The sequence below is a fragment of the Pipistrellus hanaki genome, assembly GCF_964339955.1.
Source record: "Pipistrellus hanaki genome assembly, chromosome: 6".
NCBI lineage: Eukaryota > Metazoa > Chordata > Mammalia > Chiroptera > Vespertilionidae > Pipistrellus > Pipistrellus hanaki.
In genome coordinates, this window is record NC_140508.1 from 10,756,918 (window position 1) to 10,776,878 (window position 19,961).

The 19,961-nt window shown below is 36.0% G+C and overlaps 1 protein-coding gene and 1 long non-coding RNA gene across 2 annotated transcripts; both read right to left on the bottom strand.

Moving 5' to 3' along the window:
• Positions 1–3,282: 3,282 nt before the first annotated feature.
• Positions 3,283–9,651, bottom strand: LOC311624354 (utrophin-like). Its single transcript, XM_084887425.1, has 3 exons — positions 9,548–9,651; positions 5,246–5,381; positions 3,283–3,992 (listed from the first exon to the last, which is right to left on the bottom strand). Exons 2-3 carry the CDS (start codon positions 5,354–5,356, stop codon positions 3,804–3,806), a joined length of 300 nt encoding a protein of 99 aa, XP_084743551.1. The 5' UTR covers positions 5,357–5,381; positions 9,548–9,651; the 3' UTR covers positions 3,283–3,803.
• Positions 9,652–9,678: 27 nt separating this feature from the next.
• On the bottom strand, positions 9,679–15,001 carry LOC311624355. Its single transcript, XR_014795296.1, has 3 exons — positions 14,927–15,001; positions 11,324–11,462; positions 9,679–9,723 (listed from the first exon to the last, which is right to left on the bottom strand). It is a non-coding gene; the product is annotated as an uncharacterized lncRNA (long non-coding RNA).
• Positions 15,002–19,961: the final 4,960 nt, after the last annotated feature.

Genomic DNA, 19,961 nt, shown 5'->3' on the forward strand with positions numbered 1-19,961 from the left:
CTCACTGATATGTAGAGCCTACAAACACCAAACTCACAGAAACAGAGTGGAACTAAGGTTGCCAGGGGTTGAGGAGTGGGTAAAATTGGAAGATGTTGGTTACCAAGAGTACAAACTTCCAGGTGTAAGATGATAAGTTCCAGGGACCGAATGTACAGCGGGGCGACTATAGGTAACAACACTATTATACACCTGAAAGCTGCTAAACTTACCTAATGTTTTGTGTCAGTTATAGCTAGAGTTCAGCCTACAATGTTATGAAGTGTTCAAATGATGTTCATTTTTAAAATTACTTAAACTCTTAAAAACCATGTCATTGATTTCTTAAGAGCATTGATATTTGGGTAGAAGTTTTTCCTACTCTTCTTTTTCTCTCATAATACTGTCTGGTCTTGCTGAAGACTACTAAGGTAGGAATGACTACAGCATTTATGGGTTACTTTCATTAAATGAAACACTACACTGCTCTGCACAATGCTTTAAGCATTGAATGAGGTTTCTCTCAGACTGCAATGAATATTTGTTAATTTTTATTTAATTTAAAGAGCATGGAGGGTAATTAAGAGCAATTAATCAAGAGTATAAGCAATATGTTGTAAATAAAGAAATACATTTTTAAATCTCCCAACAACTCTTTCAGTTTTTATAGTCTCAGGACTATGCCATTCCAGTTCATTCTTAGAAAACTGCATACAATGTATTCCATACAACTTTCAATAAATAAGGAATAAATCTAAGTTTCAAATACTACAATTTCCATCATTCTTTCACCAGATGAAAAATTTCAGTTCATCTTGCAATGTGAAAAGTGTTACATATATCCCATATAATAAAACCCTAATATACAAATCAATCAAACAGCCGAACAATCGGTTACTATAATGCGCATTGACCACCAGGGGGCAGACTCTCAATGCAGGAGCTGCCCCCTGGTGGTCAGAGCACTTCCACAGAGGGAGCACCACAGAGCGGATACCTATAGCATCCGGCCAAGTGGAAAGAGAAGAGTACCATATAAATAAAGGTGATCTTGTTTCCTAAAGAGAAAGTGTTACCCTACGTGATAGCTCTGCTACCGCTGCAGTCTTGCTTAAGACCCTACTCCACCAACATTACTATCAAGAATGCCATCCAGCCTAGCCGTGTGGCTCAGTGGTTGAGCATCATCCTATGAACCAGATCATGGTTCCTTTCCCAGCCAGGGCACATTCCCTGGTCTCAGGGGGCATGCAGGAGTCAGTCATCCAATCAATGATTCTCTCTCATTACTGATGCCTCTCTCTCCCTCCCTCTCCCATCGCCTCTGAAATAAAAAAAATAAAAATAAAATAAAATAAAAATAATTATAATTAAAAAAAAAGAACGCCATTCAGTCCTTAGCTGTCTTGGCCCTTTGTAACATTTAATGCTGTCACACACCCTCCCTTGAACTCTGAACAGTCTGTATTCCTGACTTTCCTCCCACTCTCTCTGACCTTCTAAGTGTCCTTTATAAGCTCATTCTCATCTGCCCATCCATCAAATGCTAACATTCTAAAGGGTAGGAGTTTTGGTTTCTACCATTGACTCAGGCTTCTCTCCCTGGGTCCTGGTTTCTAATGGTTACATCTACCACACAGAGTTTAAAGATGCCAAGGACTCTCAAAAATATACTTTCAGTCTGGCAATTAGATATTCAGACATGTCCAAATCTAAGTCATCATCTGTCTCCTGAAACCTCCTTTACAGAGTTAATAACTATTGGGTCGGCAGCTAAGTAATTGCGGGTTTCACACATATATGGCTTCAGTTGAATTTTTAGGTTTGCAGACGTAGTACAAATGTAAAACACATTTTGTTATTTGATAGTTGGCTATTCAGCTGTTAATCAGTAAAAAAAGTTTTTTGATCTGTTTTGTAGTTTTCGTTTGGCGTTCGTTGAAAAATGGAAAATCAAAAGGAACATTTTCGTCATATTTTGCTTTTTTATTTCCGCAAAGGGAAAAACGCATCGCAAGCTCATAAAAAGTTATGTGCTGTTTATGGTGACGAAGCCTTAAAAGAACGGCAGTGTCAAAATTGGTTTGCCAAATTTCGTTCTGGTGATTTTTCACTCAAAGATGAAAAACGCTCTGGTCGTCCAGTTGAAGTTGATGACGCCCTAATCAAAGCAATAATCAATTCGGACTGTCACAGTACAACACGTGAGATTGCAGAGAAGCTTCATGTATCACAGACATGCATTGAAAATCACTTAAAACAACTTGGCTATGTTCAAAAACTCGATACATGGGTTCCTCACGAACTGAAAGAATCACAGTTAACGCAACGCATTAGCAGCTGCGATTTGCTAAAGAAACGTAATGAAAATGATCCATTTTTAAAACGACTGATAACTGGCGATGAAAAATGGGTTGTTTACAACAATATCAAGCGGAAAAGATCGTGGAGCAGGCCAGGTGAACCAACTCAAACAACATCAAAAGCTGATATTCATCAAAAGAAGGTTTTGTTATCAGTTTGGTGGGATTACAAAGGAATTGTCTTCTTTGAACTCTTACCACCCAACCGAACGATCAATTCTGATGTCTACATTGAACAACTAACGAAATTAAACAATGCAGTTGAAGAAAAGCGGCCCGAATTGACAAATCGAAAAGGTGTTGTATTCCATCATGACAATGCAAGGCCACACACATCTTTGGTCACTCGGCAAAAATTAATGGAGCTTGCGTGGGATGTTTTGCCACATCCACCACATAGTCCTGACCTTGCACCATCTGATTACTTTTTGTTTCGATCTTTACAAAACTCCTTGAATGGTAAAAATTTCAATAATGATGATGATGTCAAATCGTACCTGATTCAGTTTTTTGCTAATAAAAACCAGAAGTTTTTTGAACGTGGGATTATGATGCTGCCTGAAAGATGGCAAAAGGTCATTGATCAAAATGGGCAATACATTACAGAATAAAGTTATTTAGTTCCATGAAAAAATTGTCTTTGATTTTCTTTAAAAAATCCGCAATTACTTAGTTGCCGACCCTATAATTGATCTTTCCAGATCAGCTATCCTGATCTGATAGTGGGTTTTGCTAAGAGGAGTTACTTGACTTCCTGATATCCTAAGAACATCCATCCTAGGATCACTCCATCCATCTCTATAGTGCAGCTATAGTCAGCTTACAAAAGGTAACTTTCTCCTGCTTTACAACCTTTGACAGCTGCCCACTGCTCTCAAAGCGATGAACTGTTCTCAAGACACAGCTTAAATTCCTTGTGATGCATGGTGCGGCCTCCAGGATCTGATGTTTGCCAGCATCACTCATTTGTTACTTCATGCTGAGTCACTTCCAGGACCCAAGTGCATTGTGCTCATTCTCTGTCTCTTCTAGACCATTTCACTTGCTGCTGTTCTCTCTGCAGTGCCCTTTCCCCCACTGTTCATCTTTCCAATTCTTATTCATGCTTTACAAACTAGCTTGGAAATGATCTCCTCTGAAAAGCCATCCAGTTACCCCCTAAGGCCAGGTATATGCCCTACTTTTATATCTCTATGGATCCCTCTATGTTATAATTGCTTAGCTACTTGTCTCCCCACAATAAACTCTTTGGATTAGAAGGAGTGACATACTCTTTGCTGTATTAAAATGGTGACTGGCGTAAAGTGAAAGTTCGATTAAACCCTATTCAGGGAATGAATGACTGCATGGATGAATTAAATATCCCAGAATAGTATTTCCCAAAGTGCTTTTGTTGGAATTCTCTGCACAGTCAGCATTGGTTCTTCTTGGACATTCATAATTCGCCTACGTACAGTAAAATCAGTGAGATTCTACCATAAAGAAATTCTTAATACACACCTTATTCCAAGTGGAATTCACAGTTCTTAAGCTTTCTGACATTTTTTCTCTTTCATGTAAACTCAGACTTTCATCTGAGAGCATTTCCAGTTCAGTTCTATTCAGCCATCTGAGTTTCTCAGCTTGCACGTCCATTTCCTGGTTTAAGTCCTAAAGGTGTCAGAAGAGAGGTATGATTAGAAGTGTGTCATACTAGAGAAAGTTCAAGAACTATATTAGAAACTAACATACTTTGGGTATTTTACAAATGTAAATTTTTAACTTCTTAAGTAGACAATAAACTTCTAAGAAGCCTGAACATATCTCAACAAATTGTAATTGACACGGGAACGACCAACCTCCTGCAATGTGCACTTGGGTGCTCCCTGTCTCATAATAGAGTCATATCCTCTCCTATCTACATTGATAATTTAACATTCTGTTCTTAGATGATGCAAATGATGTCCGTTCCAATGAAAGGCCAAAACAACATAAAAAGGGTTGGATGCATCTCTCTCTACCTCATCTCTACAGATCCTATTGTACTGTCCTGCCCTTTGCAATGGCCCACAAATATTCCAAGAAAATGAATGAAATTTGTAGTTAAAACAGGAACAAGTTTGTTGGCTATTTGATGTCACATTTTGAAAAGAAAACTTAGTAATTGTTTCCCACATAGTATTTTTTTGTTGTTACTAATAGTTTCCAAAATGCCTCAATCTTACTTCTTTAGACAAAATCTCTAGTAGGCATCCTTTTAGGCAAACTTTGATGCATGCCTTTGTGTTCATTCACATACTCACCCAATTTCTTCTTTTATAAAATAAAAATATGGACACAGTATGTTTATGTTCTGCAATAAGTCTTTCAATTCTTAACACAAAAAGATATAAAATTTATGGCTATTTGATTATATTTATTTATATATCCTTACGTATTTTATATGTAGCATAAATAAACAGTTATAAACAACCCTTGTAGGTTGTAGATAAACAGAAAAGATTGTATTAATACAACCATGACCCTGGGTCTCAAGTCACTTAAGAGTTTTCTTGTTTCTACAAAACTCAACTTTATAGCTAGTAATTAGCAATTATCTTCTAAATCCAAAAGCAAAAACTTTACTTCAAAGCAATAATTTATTCTACAATGATAATGTCTACTTAAAGTATCCTAAAAACCTTAGGTCTAATACTGAGACCACACGATTTCTCATTTCTATTAGGGAAGCCTTACCTCTGCAAGAACAAAAGACAGCTGCTCTTTAGAGGGAAAGTCCAAGATATCCCTCTTTAAAGTTCACGACATACACCACAAAGCACAAAGTTTCTTACCTTTTTCTCCTTGTAATATTTTATCTTATTTTTAGTGTAACTGTGCGTGCATCAAAAAACAATTGGCAAATGTAGAGACAAACCACTTACCGTTAATTCTTTGAAATTTTCTTCCAGCTCGGTGGTGGATCTCTTTTGCACAGCATTCTCGGCCTTTGTTAACCAACAGGTAATCTCATCTGTTCTACTCTTATATTCCATTATTTGCTCATTTTTCCCATATATTCTAAAAGAAGATATTATTGAAAAATATTGGGACAAATTATCCAATTAAGCAGAAAAGCAAACATTTGCCTTGCATATCCGTACTAAGTAAGCCGCAAATGAAATGACTCCTGATAATTATTTCAATACGTTTTAATGTGTCAATAATAATGTATACATTCTGCAATGCCAATTATTTGATAATGTAAGAATTCTTCCTTTATTAAATCCAAAAACATTGAAACTAAAGACTGTTATTTTCTCTCATCATGAATATTATATTGAAATTTAATAATAAGAATTTTTTAAGCTAGATCCCACTGTTCAACATAATAGACTTTTTAAGAACCATGAAAAGTGTTTTGATCTAAAAGTATAAGAAAAGGCACATAATTACTCCATAGAGAGAGAAAAACTTCATTACATGAGATATTATTAACATTAGGTGGCAACTATTATTCCACTTTATTCACAGGAAAGAAAGAAAGGATACTGAAAATGGAATTTTTTTACAAGTATTAGAAAATGGAAATCTAGTTGGTTCATTAAAGTAAAACTGATATTTAAATATAGCCTACTCATAAAAAGAAATCTAGAAAATAAAGAAAAGTTTTAAAGGACATAAGGACACAAATAGTTATTATAAATATAAAAAAGAAACTGTCTTAATTAGATCATTTAAATGTTATAAGAATAACATTTATAAGTATATAATCCATGTGTCAGAAGATGAGAGTATGATTAGAACTCATATGACAAAGAAGATTATTTATTTTTAAGAAAGGGTTTGAAAGCTATTTAGAGCTTGGGGTGGTATCATTAATTTTATAGCTAATAATGTAAATTATTATGCAATTTTTTAATAAATTACATTGTATCACCATATTTTTATGGCTATAATTTTGTCTTTTCAACCACAAAAAAATATATATTCTAAATAAATATATATTTAGTAGAGAATCAGTAATATTTAAAAGAGGGTATTTTAATATTTAAAAAACTAATGAAAGTCACAAGTTTTTAAATTTAAGTATCCATTAGGAGGAAATACTGCTTCAAAATTAAAAACAAAAAAATCAAGAACAGTACTATTGTTAAGACTAAAAATACCAAAACAGGTAATTTACCCTCTGTATCAAAGAGTATTTCACTAAAATAACTACTTTGGAAACACCTAAAATACTATTATAGACTTGCATTTAAAAAAGAAAAAAAAAAAGCTGGCATTTAAATGTTTCATGTTTCATAATCATGACTAATTTAGTATTTTGAAAATATACCTATGAAGGAAAATAGCAAGTTATTTCAATACTGCTTATTTGAGTCACAAAATTTTCATCTGTAGACTAGCTAAATATAATCTACATTTTAAACGTTATCCTTATGAATAAAAACAAGCTTTAAATTCATGTTCTAACAGTAGACAACAATTGCTCATTAAGAAATAACACTGTGAGCTGTTGACCTGTGCAGTTATTTAACTACAGGCACTCAATACAAAACAGATTGAAACGTGCGCTTTTTCGATGACTATGATAACAGTACACATCTAAGCTCTTAAAGTGCCAACGTGGCTCTGAGTTAAGATAAATGACTAACTGAAGTGATGTTAAACCACGAATTTATAAAAACAAGCACTTTAGTTAAAATATCAGATGTTGGAGAAGAGGTACGTTATTCTTTTCTTTAAAAAAAAAAATTAAAATAAGTAGTGGCTTCAATGTGTTAGTTCTGGAAGCTATAATTAGCACAGCTCACAGAGATCCATTTGAAAAAAGCTTTAGAATTTCTGTATTGTTGCTAATATCTACTATGCCAGTGGGTACATCCTTTTCTTTAGAAGACCTGGCAAATAGATAATTTTCAAGCTGGAAAGATTCCCCATGTAAACTCATGGGCATGGCATAGAAGATCCTAAGAACCTCAGCTTCCAATCGTGGCCCTGGTCCCTGAACCTTCGTCTCCCTCTAACCTTGGCAGGTCTCTCCCCTGCCATACTGTTTCATGCCTCCCTCCCACCTTTGCCTGTTCTACTTATTTTCCCTAGAAGGCCCTCCCCAGGCGGAATGTATGGGAAATGGTATAAATACTTCAAAGCTCTGTTTCAGGATCTTTCCCCTGAGAGGCCTAAATGCCATGGCTCATCACCCCACCTGGCGACAACACTGCATCTTCATCAGAACATAGCATTTTTTCCTTAAAATCTTTTCTTCTTCCCCTAGTCAGTTTGGCTCAGTAGACAGAGCTTCAGCCTGAGGACTGAAGGGTCCTAGGTTCCATTCCAGTCAAGGGCACATGCCCAGGTTGCAGGCTCGAGCCCCAGTAGGGGGCATTGCAGGAAAGATGCTTTTCACAAACACTCTAATTTAATTCTTATGACACTCCTCTACGAAAATATCCCAGTTCTTATTTACAGAGAGAAAACTCAGCTAGAGGTCTGTGGCCTTCCCAAGTTTGTACAGAACTGCACTTGAGAGCATAAGTTAGCATCATCAATAACTTTGTGTGAGACCTTGGACCGCCCCTCTCTGAGCCTCAGTTTGTAAAGCTGTACGAATGGGCCTGCTGGTGGCCTAGAGCAGGCCTGAGGAACTCCCAGCCTCTGGGCACTGTAAGGCCCGAGAAATCATTTTGTCTGGCCCTGCCAAGGCATTAGGGGTGAGTTAATTAAACATTTGACCAAATATAGCAGGCTAATTTTTAAGTTGTTAATTTTGCATGGCCTGTAAATGATGGTATAAATATCCCAATGGCCCTTGGCAGAGGAAAGGCTCCTCAACCCTGTACTAGCAGAGAGTTCGAGGGAGTTAAATGGGGCCTGTGTACAAGGTGCCAAACGCTGTCTCCGCTCTGTGGCAAACTCTCAACCAAGACACCCAAACTGCTATTGCTTCTTACCAAAACACACAAAATGATAGATGTTGTTATTCTATAAAAAACAACCAAAGGCCAAACAGTCATACTTGAATATTTTATGTTATAATATAGGCATACCTCACTTTATTGTGTTTCATTTTACTGTGTTTGACAGGAATTGCATTTTCTTACAAATTGAAGGTAAGTCCCTCAAGCCAGCAAAAAGATATGACTCATTGAAGGCTCAGATAATGGTCAGCATTTTTTTAGCAATAAAGTATTTTTTAATTAAGGTACATAATGGATTGTTTAGACAAAATGCTATTGCACACTAAATAGGCTACAGTATAGTTTAAATGTAACTTTTATATGTAGTGGGAAACCCAAAAATATGTGTGGCTTGCTTTATTGTGATGATGGATTTATTATAGTGGTCTGGACCCGAACCCACAATATCTCCAAAGTATGCCTGTATTGGACTTAAGAAGATATTAGGTTGGCCGTTCACAAAATATTAGCATTGTTCTAAAATAATACATCATCTACAGAGTTAAGATTAGCAGGAAAAAGTACCTGGAAACTTTTAGCCTACAATTACCATTAACCCACCCCAAAAAGCTCATTCATAAGACAGAATGTATTAAGCAAATTAGAAATTATCCATTAGTTATTAACCATCTCAGGAAAATAACTTCAAAATAATTTTAAAGCAATATATAGCACATGTATAATGTTGAACTTTATAGTCACTGGAAAAGTGTTTACAACCAGAAGGTACCCTAATAAAATCTGGGACACTGTAACATAATTTAGCATAAGAACAAACAACAATACATCATATGTATCCTGTTACCTGGAAGAGTTGAGGTATTTATTATTTGCCAAGCACTGACACATATATGAGCACAGCACACCCTGTGACTAAGAACGACCTAGCAAGAGGATTACTAATGAAGATCCCAAGGTCCAGTCAGGAAATGAGCAAGTGAGAAGCCTGACCCTGAACCCCGATCTTCAGACCAGAAGTCCAGAGTGTTCTTTCAACTACTTCCAGTTCCTGCCACATGGTCACCGTATCACAATCAACAGTCAGAAATAAAAAGAGCAAGGCAAGTTTCACGTGTATCCTACTGCACAAAAAGTGGGACTTCATGGACAGCCTGAACATTCAGTTAGGAGGAGGGTTCTAAAATGCATAACATGGACAGTGCAGGTCTTAACTGTCAGTAATATCAGGCAACACGAGAACTCTGGACTTCTCTGATTGTATCTTTAAAAGGCCCTGCCCTAAATGTCTATCCTTGTGCCCTTAGCTTAGTGAGGCTCAGTCACCTTGGATGCCGATCCTTCACCTCTGCGATGATCGCAGCCCAACGTTGATTTAGGCGGTCCAGCTTGTCTTTTAAGGCGCTCCCATCCGTGGGGCCGAGTCTCTGGACAACCCCGTCCCAGGAGGCGTTGAGGGCTGAAACACCGGGCTGGTGACTGCTAATGCTTTCCTCAAGTGCCTACAACAGAGGACAGCCCAAGATGAATTCTGACACTAAGTTAACATTTCCTGATGCAAGGAATCCCCCAGGTTCCCAGGCATTAATTTACATGCTAGACTCTAGCAGCTAGAGGAACAAAGTCATGGGATACATTATGTTCATGAAAAAGGCACTTAAAAAGATTTTCATTAAATTTCAGTAAGCGCACTACACAAAATCCATTTTGAAATCTCACCCACGCTTGTGGATGTCATAGGGTGAAACAGGGTAATAAATAATATAGAGAAAATAGCAGCTGAGCTGTTTACAACTGAAGCATAAGCATCAATCAGGTTTGATTAAATTAGATTGCTTAACTTTTCCCAAATATGTGCTTGAAAGCATATATCAAAAGGAAAAATAAATCCATATGCCCTTATGTCCTACCACAGATAGGTAAACTGCATTTTCTTGAGACATTGCTTCACTGGTCTCTAAATTTTTAAGCAACAGATTTAAAGAGAATATTTTAAAGTTAAATTTAGTCACTCATCTATATTTCTAAAAATAACATGTATATGAGAAAAAATAAATGTATTTGTTAATGCCTCATGAATCTTCTCCATGAAATACATTTTTAAAATATAATAAAAGAGAAAATCTTTTAACAATGGTAAATTGAAATTTTGTTTGCTTTTCGACCGTTATGTTTAAAGCCCTATTTTATTAGCAGAACTGATTTTGCTACTGTTATATTTTCCAAGACTGAATTAGACTTACATGAGCAGCTGCCCTGACATAGCTCACGAATAATTTACTTTTATAATAATTATCAAAAATACGAAGTGGCAATAAGTGCTAAGTACAGAAAACAGGGGTGAGGTATGCTGATATCTTTCTGCCTTAGTCTTGGGTACAAAATTTTACGTGTGTCATTTTAAATATATATATATATTTTTTAAAATTTTTAAATGTACTTTTATTGATTTCAGAGAGGGAGGGAAAAGGAGAGAGAGAAAGAAGTACCAATGATGAGAGAGAATCATGGGTTGGCTGCCTCCTGCATGCCCCACACTGGGGACCCAGCCTGCAATCCAGACATGTGCCTTGATTGGGAATCGAACCATGACCTCCTGGTTCATAGATCAACTGAACCACACTGGCTGGGCATAAATATAAGTTTTTTTAATATTTTTTTTTCATATTAGCCACTAAAGAGTATTTTTAATTAAATTTCATGAAAATTTAATTAAAAATGTAAATAATGTTTCCTAAGCCTTTATGACTGAAAAATAGATTTGGAATAAAATTTGCAGGTTGTAATGCATCTAAAAATTCATATATTTAGCTCTAACTTTTGAAATATATCTTAAATGCCACATACTAAAAGAATATGGCCCAGCCAGTGTGGCTCAGTGGTTCAGCATCGATCTATGAACCAGGAGATCATAGTTCGATTCCTGAACAGGGCACAACCCCAGTGGAGGGCATGGAGGAGGCAGCTGATCAATGATTTTTCTCTCATCAATGATGTTTCTATCTCTCCCTCTTCTCTCCTCTCTGAAATAAAAGAAAAAAGAAGAAGGAAGGAATATGGCAGTTAGTAGCAGATCTGCATCCTGTGATGGAGAGCACTCACCTTCTGGTGCGCCCTGGCTTTCTCACCATCTGGAGCCAAGGCATCAGCCAGTAACTCCTCAGCTTCCGTTGTCCACAAACCAAAGTCATTTATATCACAATGGAACTTTATCCATTCTTCCATAGACCTGTCAACATAACTAGAGGACAAAAATGAACATAAAATAGGTTTCCAAACTTTCCAGGACTGCTTTGAAACATTTTTTTTCTAAATAAATTCAAATCTAATTTAAACTGAAAGCTTCAAAAATCAGTGAATTCACAACTCACTGCTCTAAGATCAGTTTTCGTAATGGATTACAGTTAATGATTCCTTTTAGAGAAAGGTGTCGTACCAAGAAACTGGCTCAAGCACCATCCTACCCCCCTTTCTTTCACATACATGCCTGCACACATACGCACACATACTAGGCAGCTTATTACCTGGAAAGACAGCCTTCTTCAGTTTGGAAAATCAAGATGGATTAGCTACAGGCAGTTAACCCACCCAACTTTCAACAATTAACATTTCTAATACCATGAAATGTCAAATATGATTACTCTATTCTTTTAGGGAAAAAATTATGGTGTTTTACTTCTCAGGTAGAACAGAACCCAAAATGCCAAAATACTTCAAAATTTCCTTTCCCTCCCTTATTCTCTGTGTGATGGACTGAATAGTGATCCCAAAACTCATGTGTTGAAGCCCTAACCCCTATAGTGACTATTTGGAGATAGGGCCTTCAGGGAGGTAATTTTTTTAAATGAGGTCTTAAGGGTGGGGCCGTAACCCCACACAACTGGTATCCTAATAAGTCAAGGAAGAGACACCAGAGATATCGTTCACTGTGTCCGAAAAAAGCAGAGAGAAAAAGACATGAAGGACACAGGGAGAAGGTGGCCAACCGCAAGCCAGTAAGAAAGGCCTCAATACAAACTAACCCTGCTGGAGCCTTGATCTTGGAGTTCCAGCCTCCAGAACTGGAAACAATAAATGTATGTTGAGTAAGCCGCCCAGCCTGTGGTGTCTTATTAAGGTAACTCTAGCAAACTAACACCCTCTGTGCAATGACTAATCCATAGTACAGTATGGAAGTGCCTGCAAAGCCCAGGTTAGGCAATGAGACAAAGGACTACTGAGTTGCCCATTTAATCCTCTCTCCTTTAGAAATAAGATAAAGTCAAAGCCCAGTGCTAGTCATATTTAGAATGTATAAAATAAGTATAAAGAAGGATAAGTTTTACTGCAGTCAGATCCTAAACACTTTCCTTCTGCCTTTTCATTTTGTTAAGTGGTGCTGGGAAAGGCTTGGAAGATACCCCTGAGATTTTAATATTAATAAAATTCTTACTCTATATAATAAAAAGATATTACTATTTTAAAAAATAATAAAATAATCCCTGACAACTCTAACTCTAAAATAATGTTTATTTTTCCTTCTCCCATGAACATAATTTTGAAAATGTAGTTAATATTTGTTAAGTGCCCATAGCAAGCAACATTCTATTGGGCATGACAAAATTAAGAGCACTTCAAACAGAATACTATGAAAAAAACATTAAAACAATATTTATCGTCTTCGGTAAAAATGTGCAGTAACTAAATAACAGCCACAATTTCAGCTTTGGGGATGCTGCAATAATAAAGAAAAGATGTTGCTAGAAAGGCACTCCAAAGACACTGAGAATATAAACAGTAAACCAAATAAATCTAAGCAGTATATCCGTATATTAGAGAAAGAGAGAGAGAGAGAGAGAGACAGGAGAGAGAGAGAGAGAGAGAGAGAGAGAGAGAGAGAGAGAGAGAGAGAAAGAGAGAGAGAGAGAGAGAGCGAGAGAGAGAGAGAGAGAGAGAGAGAGAGAGAGAGAAAGAGAAATGTTCAACTAGGAGGCACTAAGTCATCACCTCCTTTCTGATCACGGTCAGTTCATATGGGAGGCAGTATGGAATTGTGAAGGTCTATGGACTTCCAGAGAGTCAAAGGACTCAAAATCCAAGCCTTAATCTAGAAACATACAAATTTGCTTTCTCAAATATTGCAACTGGCATTGATATCTTTCCCCAAAAACATTCACCACCTCAGTTCCTGGTTTCTGATGACGTTACCATTGCCTACCTGGGTCCCTAGGCTTGATACTGAACAGTCAGTATATAGAACCACCCACCTGGAGCCTTAATACAAAACATATTTAAAAATAAAATTCAGGTGGCTTAGCTATTAAATGATCATTTTAAATCAAAAAAAATTGTTTTTAAAGGATACATAAATATTTAACTAATATCACACAAAAAGTAATTTGTAAGCATGAAACAAACCAATATCAGGAAGGAAAAAGACTCATAAAGTATAATTATGTAAAATTAAACCCATACATCAAAAAATACCGTTAACAAAATTAGACAGCATATGAAAAGCTGGGACTAAGCAATAAACAAGAAACATGAATAGGTAATATCCTTAATGTAGAAAAAAAAAACTCTTACAAATTAATCAGTAAATAGTAATACCATAATAGAAAACTGAGCAAAGATATGACCTAACAACTGACAGAAGAAATAACACTGGGGCCATTAAACATATGTAAGAATATTGAAATGTCGCTGACAAAGAATTGAAAATCCATTGAGATGCAATCTTCACTATACAATTGGCAGAGGTCTGAAAGAAACAACAAACAACCTTTCCTTGTTAACAAGTGTTCGGTTAACTTTCACATATACTGTTGGCAAGAGTATAATAACCAATCTCATAATGCAATGCAGAGCCTTAAGATGTTATTACTTTTAACAATTTAATCTTTATCTAATAAACAAGTCTAATTAGATAGAAGTATGCATAAAGGTATACTTAAAACAATATTCTCTAAATGCATACAGATGAATTTAAAAATCCATACAAATAAATATACCAAAAGGCCACTGAAAGATATCTTTTCAAAGATTATATAATCACACATAGGTGATTATAGGCTAAAACAAAACAAAACAAAACAAAAAAGATGAAGACCATGATGCCTAATTTTTGTGTATATGTCTCTAAAGTTTTCCGATGTACTTTTCTGTGTTAACTTTCTCTTACATGGTACTTTATATTGGGCTATTATTTCACATCTTATTTGCCTTTCTACTATATACCCAGTTACTGCCAAAAATCTCCTCGTGTTTTTTTTTTTAATTCCACCTATTAATAGGCTTGGTCAAAATCTAGAAAGACGGAGGCTCAAAATCATTTTACTTAACAAGTTAATTTTAAAGAGTTTGTGGTTATATATGGATTCCAATTATCTGTTCCTGTCTCTCACATTAATCATCAACATGTTGGGAAAGTGAACATTAATGAAAACCCTTAAGTTATTTTAAAGAAAATGGAGACTATTTAGATATTTAAAATTAAAGGTGCTTCCTTTAATTATTAAGATATTATGTTGCAAATGATCACCTACCTATATGTAATCTCTTTCCTCTTTCTTTAAGGAACTACACTCAACACAATTTATTAAACAGAGCCTCTTCCAAGGATGTGAAACATACTCTCATTAATCTTAATGTACATGTGACCTTTGTCATGGCTCATGAGCTTATAGTTATTTTTTTAAATTAAAATTTAACTTAATTTACACATACCCTTTACGATCATTATACATCCTGTTGATTCCATTCCAGTTGGAATCCAAATGACAGAGTGTCTCTTGGATCTGAATAGCTTCAGGTCCAGAAGCTTGTGTAGTAACATCTGGTTGTTTCTTGTGAATGACTGTGATCTGCTCTCCGAGCTTGTCCAGTTGGACTTTGATATTCTACAAATATATTGCCAAACATTAACAAGATCCAGCAAAAAGGTAAAAAAGAATGAAATCACAGATGAAAAATGTATATGGTATAATACTTACTTAATAGATAATGAAATATAATAATATTTACTAATCAAAACTGGAAACTTAAAAAAAATAATAATAATAATACCCGGTATTGACCAAAGCGTAAAGAACACTACATGATATCCCAATGGTGAGAGAAAAAAAGATCCTAGCACATGTCCCATGTGGCATTTGTCCAGAAATAAAAAAATTCTATAACATTCTGTACAGGTAATGAAGTGCTTAAGCTAAAATCATTTATGTTTTCATATATTTAAAATGCTAGTTTAAATGACAGAAATGAGCTGTCAATCAAAGCCATCAACTCTATCAGCAATTTTATTGTGACCTCATATCCTAGATAATAAAAGGCTAATATGCAAATTGACCAAACAGTAGAATGACCAGTCGCTATGATGTGCACTGACCACCAAGGGGCAGACCCTCAATGCAGGAACTGCCCTCTGGTGGTCACTGTGCTCCCACAGGGGAAGTGCTGCTAAGCCAGAGCCCTGAGCCAGGCTCATGGCTGGAAGTGCAGCAGCAGTGGCGGGTGGCAGGAGCCTAAGGATGTCCGAGGGCTCCCACACTGTGAGGGGGCGCAGGCTGGCTGAGGTACCACCTCTAAGTGCACAATTTAATGCACTAGGCCTCTAGCATAAGTATAATCAGATTATATGAACAAGCCTTAATGATACTTAATAGTTTTGTGAATTAACTGAAAACTTCTAGATCCCTAATTAACTTACAATCAATATCCCATCCCAGACCCCAACCATTGGCCAATATCAAATCATGATAGGTGACAAGATTAATGCTGACATTTCATATCCAACTGGCAGTCCAGTTTATAAGAAGGCAATATGTTTTGTGCAGGTGTTTGATTCACATAGGGGAAATAATGAACAACATAAACTGAGGAACAAAAACAGACCCTGAGACAGGGAAGCATCGATCACACTGTCAAACCTCAGAGGGAAGGTAGGAGAGGGTTGGAGTAAGGGGAAGAGATCAACCAAAAGACTTGTGTGCATGCATGTAAGCCTAACCAGTGGTCACGGACAACAGGGTGGGTGGGGGCATAGTTGGGAAGGGGTTTGGGATGGAAATGGGGAATGAGGACAAATATGTGATACTTTAATCAATATAGAAATTTTTTAGAAGTTTTTAAATCAAAAAAAAGTCTCTGAGGATGGAAAAAGTAACTGCATACTAAAAATCCACATCTACTTTTAAAAATTAATTTTTTATAATATTTCTTTGGTAAATACAGGAAAGGTTTATTGTTCATACACATTATTAAATCTTTGGTCCAAGATTTAAAAGCTACAGATCATCTAGGTAGGCACAATGACAAATTCCTTGCATTATTTCTACATTAACTGCAGCGATTCAAAGGCCCTGCCTGGAGATTTACCTTCAGAACATTTTCCTGAACAGATAAGTCTGTATACAGGTGACTGGTTAGCTCGGGAGCATTAAGTAATAACTCAGCATCGTCCATAGAACGGAAAAGCTTGGTAATCTCAACCAAATACTCTTGAGAAATAAGTGAGGCTTTAATTCCAGAAGCTAGTTGGCCTCTTCTCCTCTGTTGAATGGGAATTTCCTGTAAAATCATTAAAAATAACAATGTATATCTCTTAAAATATCCCCACAATTAACCGGAAAAAAAGCACAAGATTATTTTGTGGAAAAGTACAATACTTGGAACCAAATTTTTTAAAACTGTATTTTGATTTTTTATATTTTTGCCCTGCTTTGCTATGCAAACCCTTATCAATCTCTATTCTAATTTTCGTCTGCAGCCTAATCTTAAACAGATATGTTTCGCTTTAGGACCAATGCCACCGAAACTCATTTAGCAAACAGGAAAGCATAACAGGTTCTTTCCTGAGTTACTGAGGACAGGAAAACATGCTGCAAATCATAAACTTCCATATGAAATGAAACATTTTAATATCATTATTATTTCACCATTTTTTAAATCTCACAATTATATTTAAGACCTCAGGGCCTCACTGTTAAAAATGTAACTAAGTTAAATAAGTATTGATAACATAACAAGAAATTTAATTGGGTTTTGATTAAAATAACATACAGTAATTCAATATACAATCTTGACGCTGGAGAACAATATTATAGAACATGAATATCCTACATAAAACAATAAAAGGTCCTAAGACCCTAACTTCAGAGAAAACTAAGCTAAACTGAGTGGACTACTTATCTGCCCTAATAATTCTATTTTCTGTGTCCTCTAATCAGAACTTTCAAAATAACAAAGGTGATGGGCCACACACTTGTCCTTAAGGAGTTGAATTCTTTTACTTGTAGATGGCTACAATTTAATAAATGCTGGCTACTATTTGCAAATAACCACAGTTCATCTACTCGTGAATTGAGGTAGCTTCTTTCATAGTTTCACTGTCTCTACATTGAGCTTCTGAAAAATGATATTCCCCTGTAAGTTCAAAAGTATAGTAAAATGATCACAAATACATGTTCATTGAGTTAGTGACTCTGAAAATGGTTACAATTCCTAAATGAACCCAAAACTCAAGACCAAAATCATCGTGTAAATAACAAGATGTTTAATCTAGAGTTCTGCATTTATGTGTTACAAGAACAGACCTCGGGGGAACACCAGCACATTTATAATGTGGCTGGGATTATGGCCATTGAAAAGGGAGCTTTTCTAAAATATAATTCATAGTTTATCCACTTCCCAAATTTGGTTATTTGTAAACTAGACATTTTTTTTGACATGGTCAGGCCTCTCCATATAAACTAAAGATCCGAAGGAGGATGGTGAAGCCTGAAGAGGGGAAGACCATGACCCAGGTGACACAGCCACTGGATTGAGCCTGGTCTGAGCCATTCCCATGCATATATTGCCCAGTCAATAAATAAATATAACATTTCAAAAAGAACTTCCGCAGTGTAATGCCAAAATGATGCGCTGAGAAATGTGATCCAGTGGTATAGCGCCTCAAAATGAATCAAAATCAACAACCCAATCTTGCAGAAGTGAGGAAAACAGTCAGGAAATGTAGGGACTGCCCATTTTCACTGGTTTGAAAGTGATAATATTTTAGCTGGTTTTCTCTGGGCTCTTATAGAAACTCAGTTACTATTTAATAATGCAAGAAGGATCTAAAATGTAATCTAACACAGCTTTCTAATACTGCCAAGTTTTCAGTTCCACACTTTTTTTTTTTACTTCGCTGGTTTCAAGACTGAGATTCTCAGTGAGAGAAGACACTCAGCCTGTTGGATCCAGTCAGTAAATGGCGCACCATTCCTGGCCGATTCACTAAAATGTCCAAATGATAGCTGTTTCCTGAAAGGATTTTAAATCCTGCTATACCAATGTGACCTTCTTGTGACATAAGATTTATTAGAACCTGATGTTTGAACACGGCTCAGTAGCCTATTCAATTGAAATATCAATCTAAATTCAATTTATATTGGTATAAGCCAATAACTTGAGTTTAAACAGGGACTATTATTTTTTAAGTTTACTTTTGAAATGTCAATAGTCATTGAAAATATAAAGTGAATCTGGATTAAATATTAAAAATAAGTTTCAATACAATTTGTACTCATTGGAATATTAGCACATTTAAAAATTAATAAACATTATTGGAATCACTGAACACATTATTAATACTATAAAATTTAAACACAGTTTCTCCCAGAAGTTAAATTTTAAAATGCACAAGAGAGCCAAAACCGGTTTGGCTCAGAGGATAGAGCGTCGGCCTGCGGATTGAGGGGTCCCGGGTTCGATTCCGGTCAAGGGCATGTACCTTGGTTGCGGGCACATCCCCCGTGGGGGGTGTGCAAGAGGCAGCTGGCCGATGTTTCTCTCTCATCGACATTTCTAACTCTCTATCCCTCTCAATTCCTCTCTGTGTAAAATCAATAAAATATATATTTAGATAAATAAATAAAATAAAATGCACAAGAGAGAGACACACACAGAGAGAGAGAGAGAGAGAGAGAGAGAGAGAGAGAGAGAGAGAGAGAGACAGAGAGACAGAGAGACAGAGAGAGAGAGAGAGAAGTGGCGGGGCGGGGCTGTCCTCGCCTGAACATCCAGGTTGTTATAAAATACCTTCACAGAAGTCAGCTGCTCGTCCAGCACTTTGGGGTTGTCGGTCTGCTGCTTCTGATCAATTTGTCTGCCAGTTTTGATTACAGTTTCCACTTCAAGTTTCATTTCACATTCAGTTCTTTGGAGTTCCTTAGAAAGAAAACATGACAAATCGCACACATCACAGTGAAAACCCGGGAACTGGAATCATTTCAGAACAAGGCTTATCCAGACTGACAGCTATGGTTTAACTACGGAGATCAAAGGGCTTTCTCTTTGCCCAATTTGGATTCAAGGGATGAGTAAAATAGCATCAAGTTTGCAATAACTTTTTTAAATCAGAGAAGAAAATAAACAAATGGCATTTATATTTGTTTCAAAAAAAACACTCAGATACATATTTTAAGTTTATGAAAGTTTATGAACATTTTCCAAAGGTAAAACGTGAAAATATCAGGACTAAAAACTGGAATGTCTATCATTTTTAAAATCATGACTTTAAAAATCCTAAATGCTATTATTAGAAAAAAAAAATCTAACTCTGGCTATATTTCTGGCTATTGGAAATTGGAAATACAAAATAATATTTTACTCCAAGGTTATAAAACTGTTGTAAAGTCCAATTCCAATATCATTCACTAGGACTTAAGGTTAAGCATGCATAACACTATATGTTCTGTTTATAGAATTTTAATTTCTCAAA

Coding starts and splice junctions, on each gene's coding strand:
- LOC311624354 (XM_084887425.1), bottom strand. CDS start 5,356: ATGGAATATAAGAGTAGAACAGATGAGATTACCTGTTGGTTAACAAAG. Junction 3,993..5,245: donor AAAATTTCAAAGAATTAACG/GTAAGTGGTTTG, acceptor TGACACCTTTAG/GACTTAAACCAGGAAATGGA.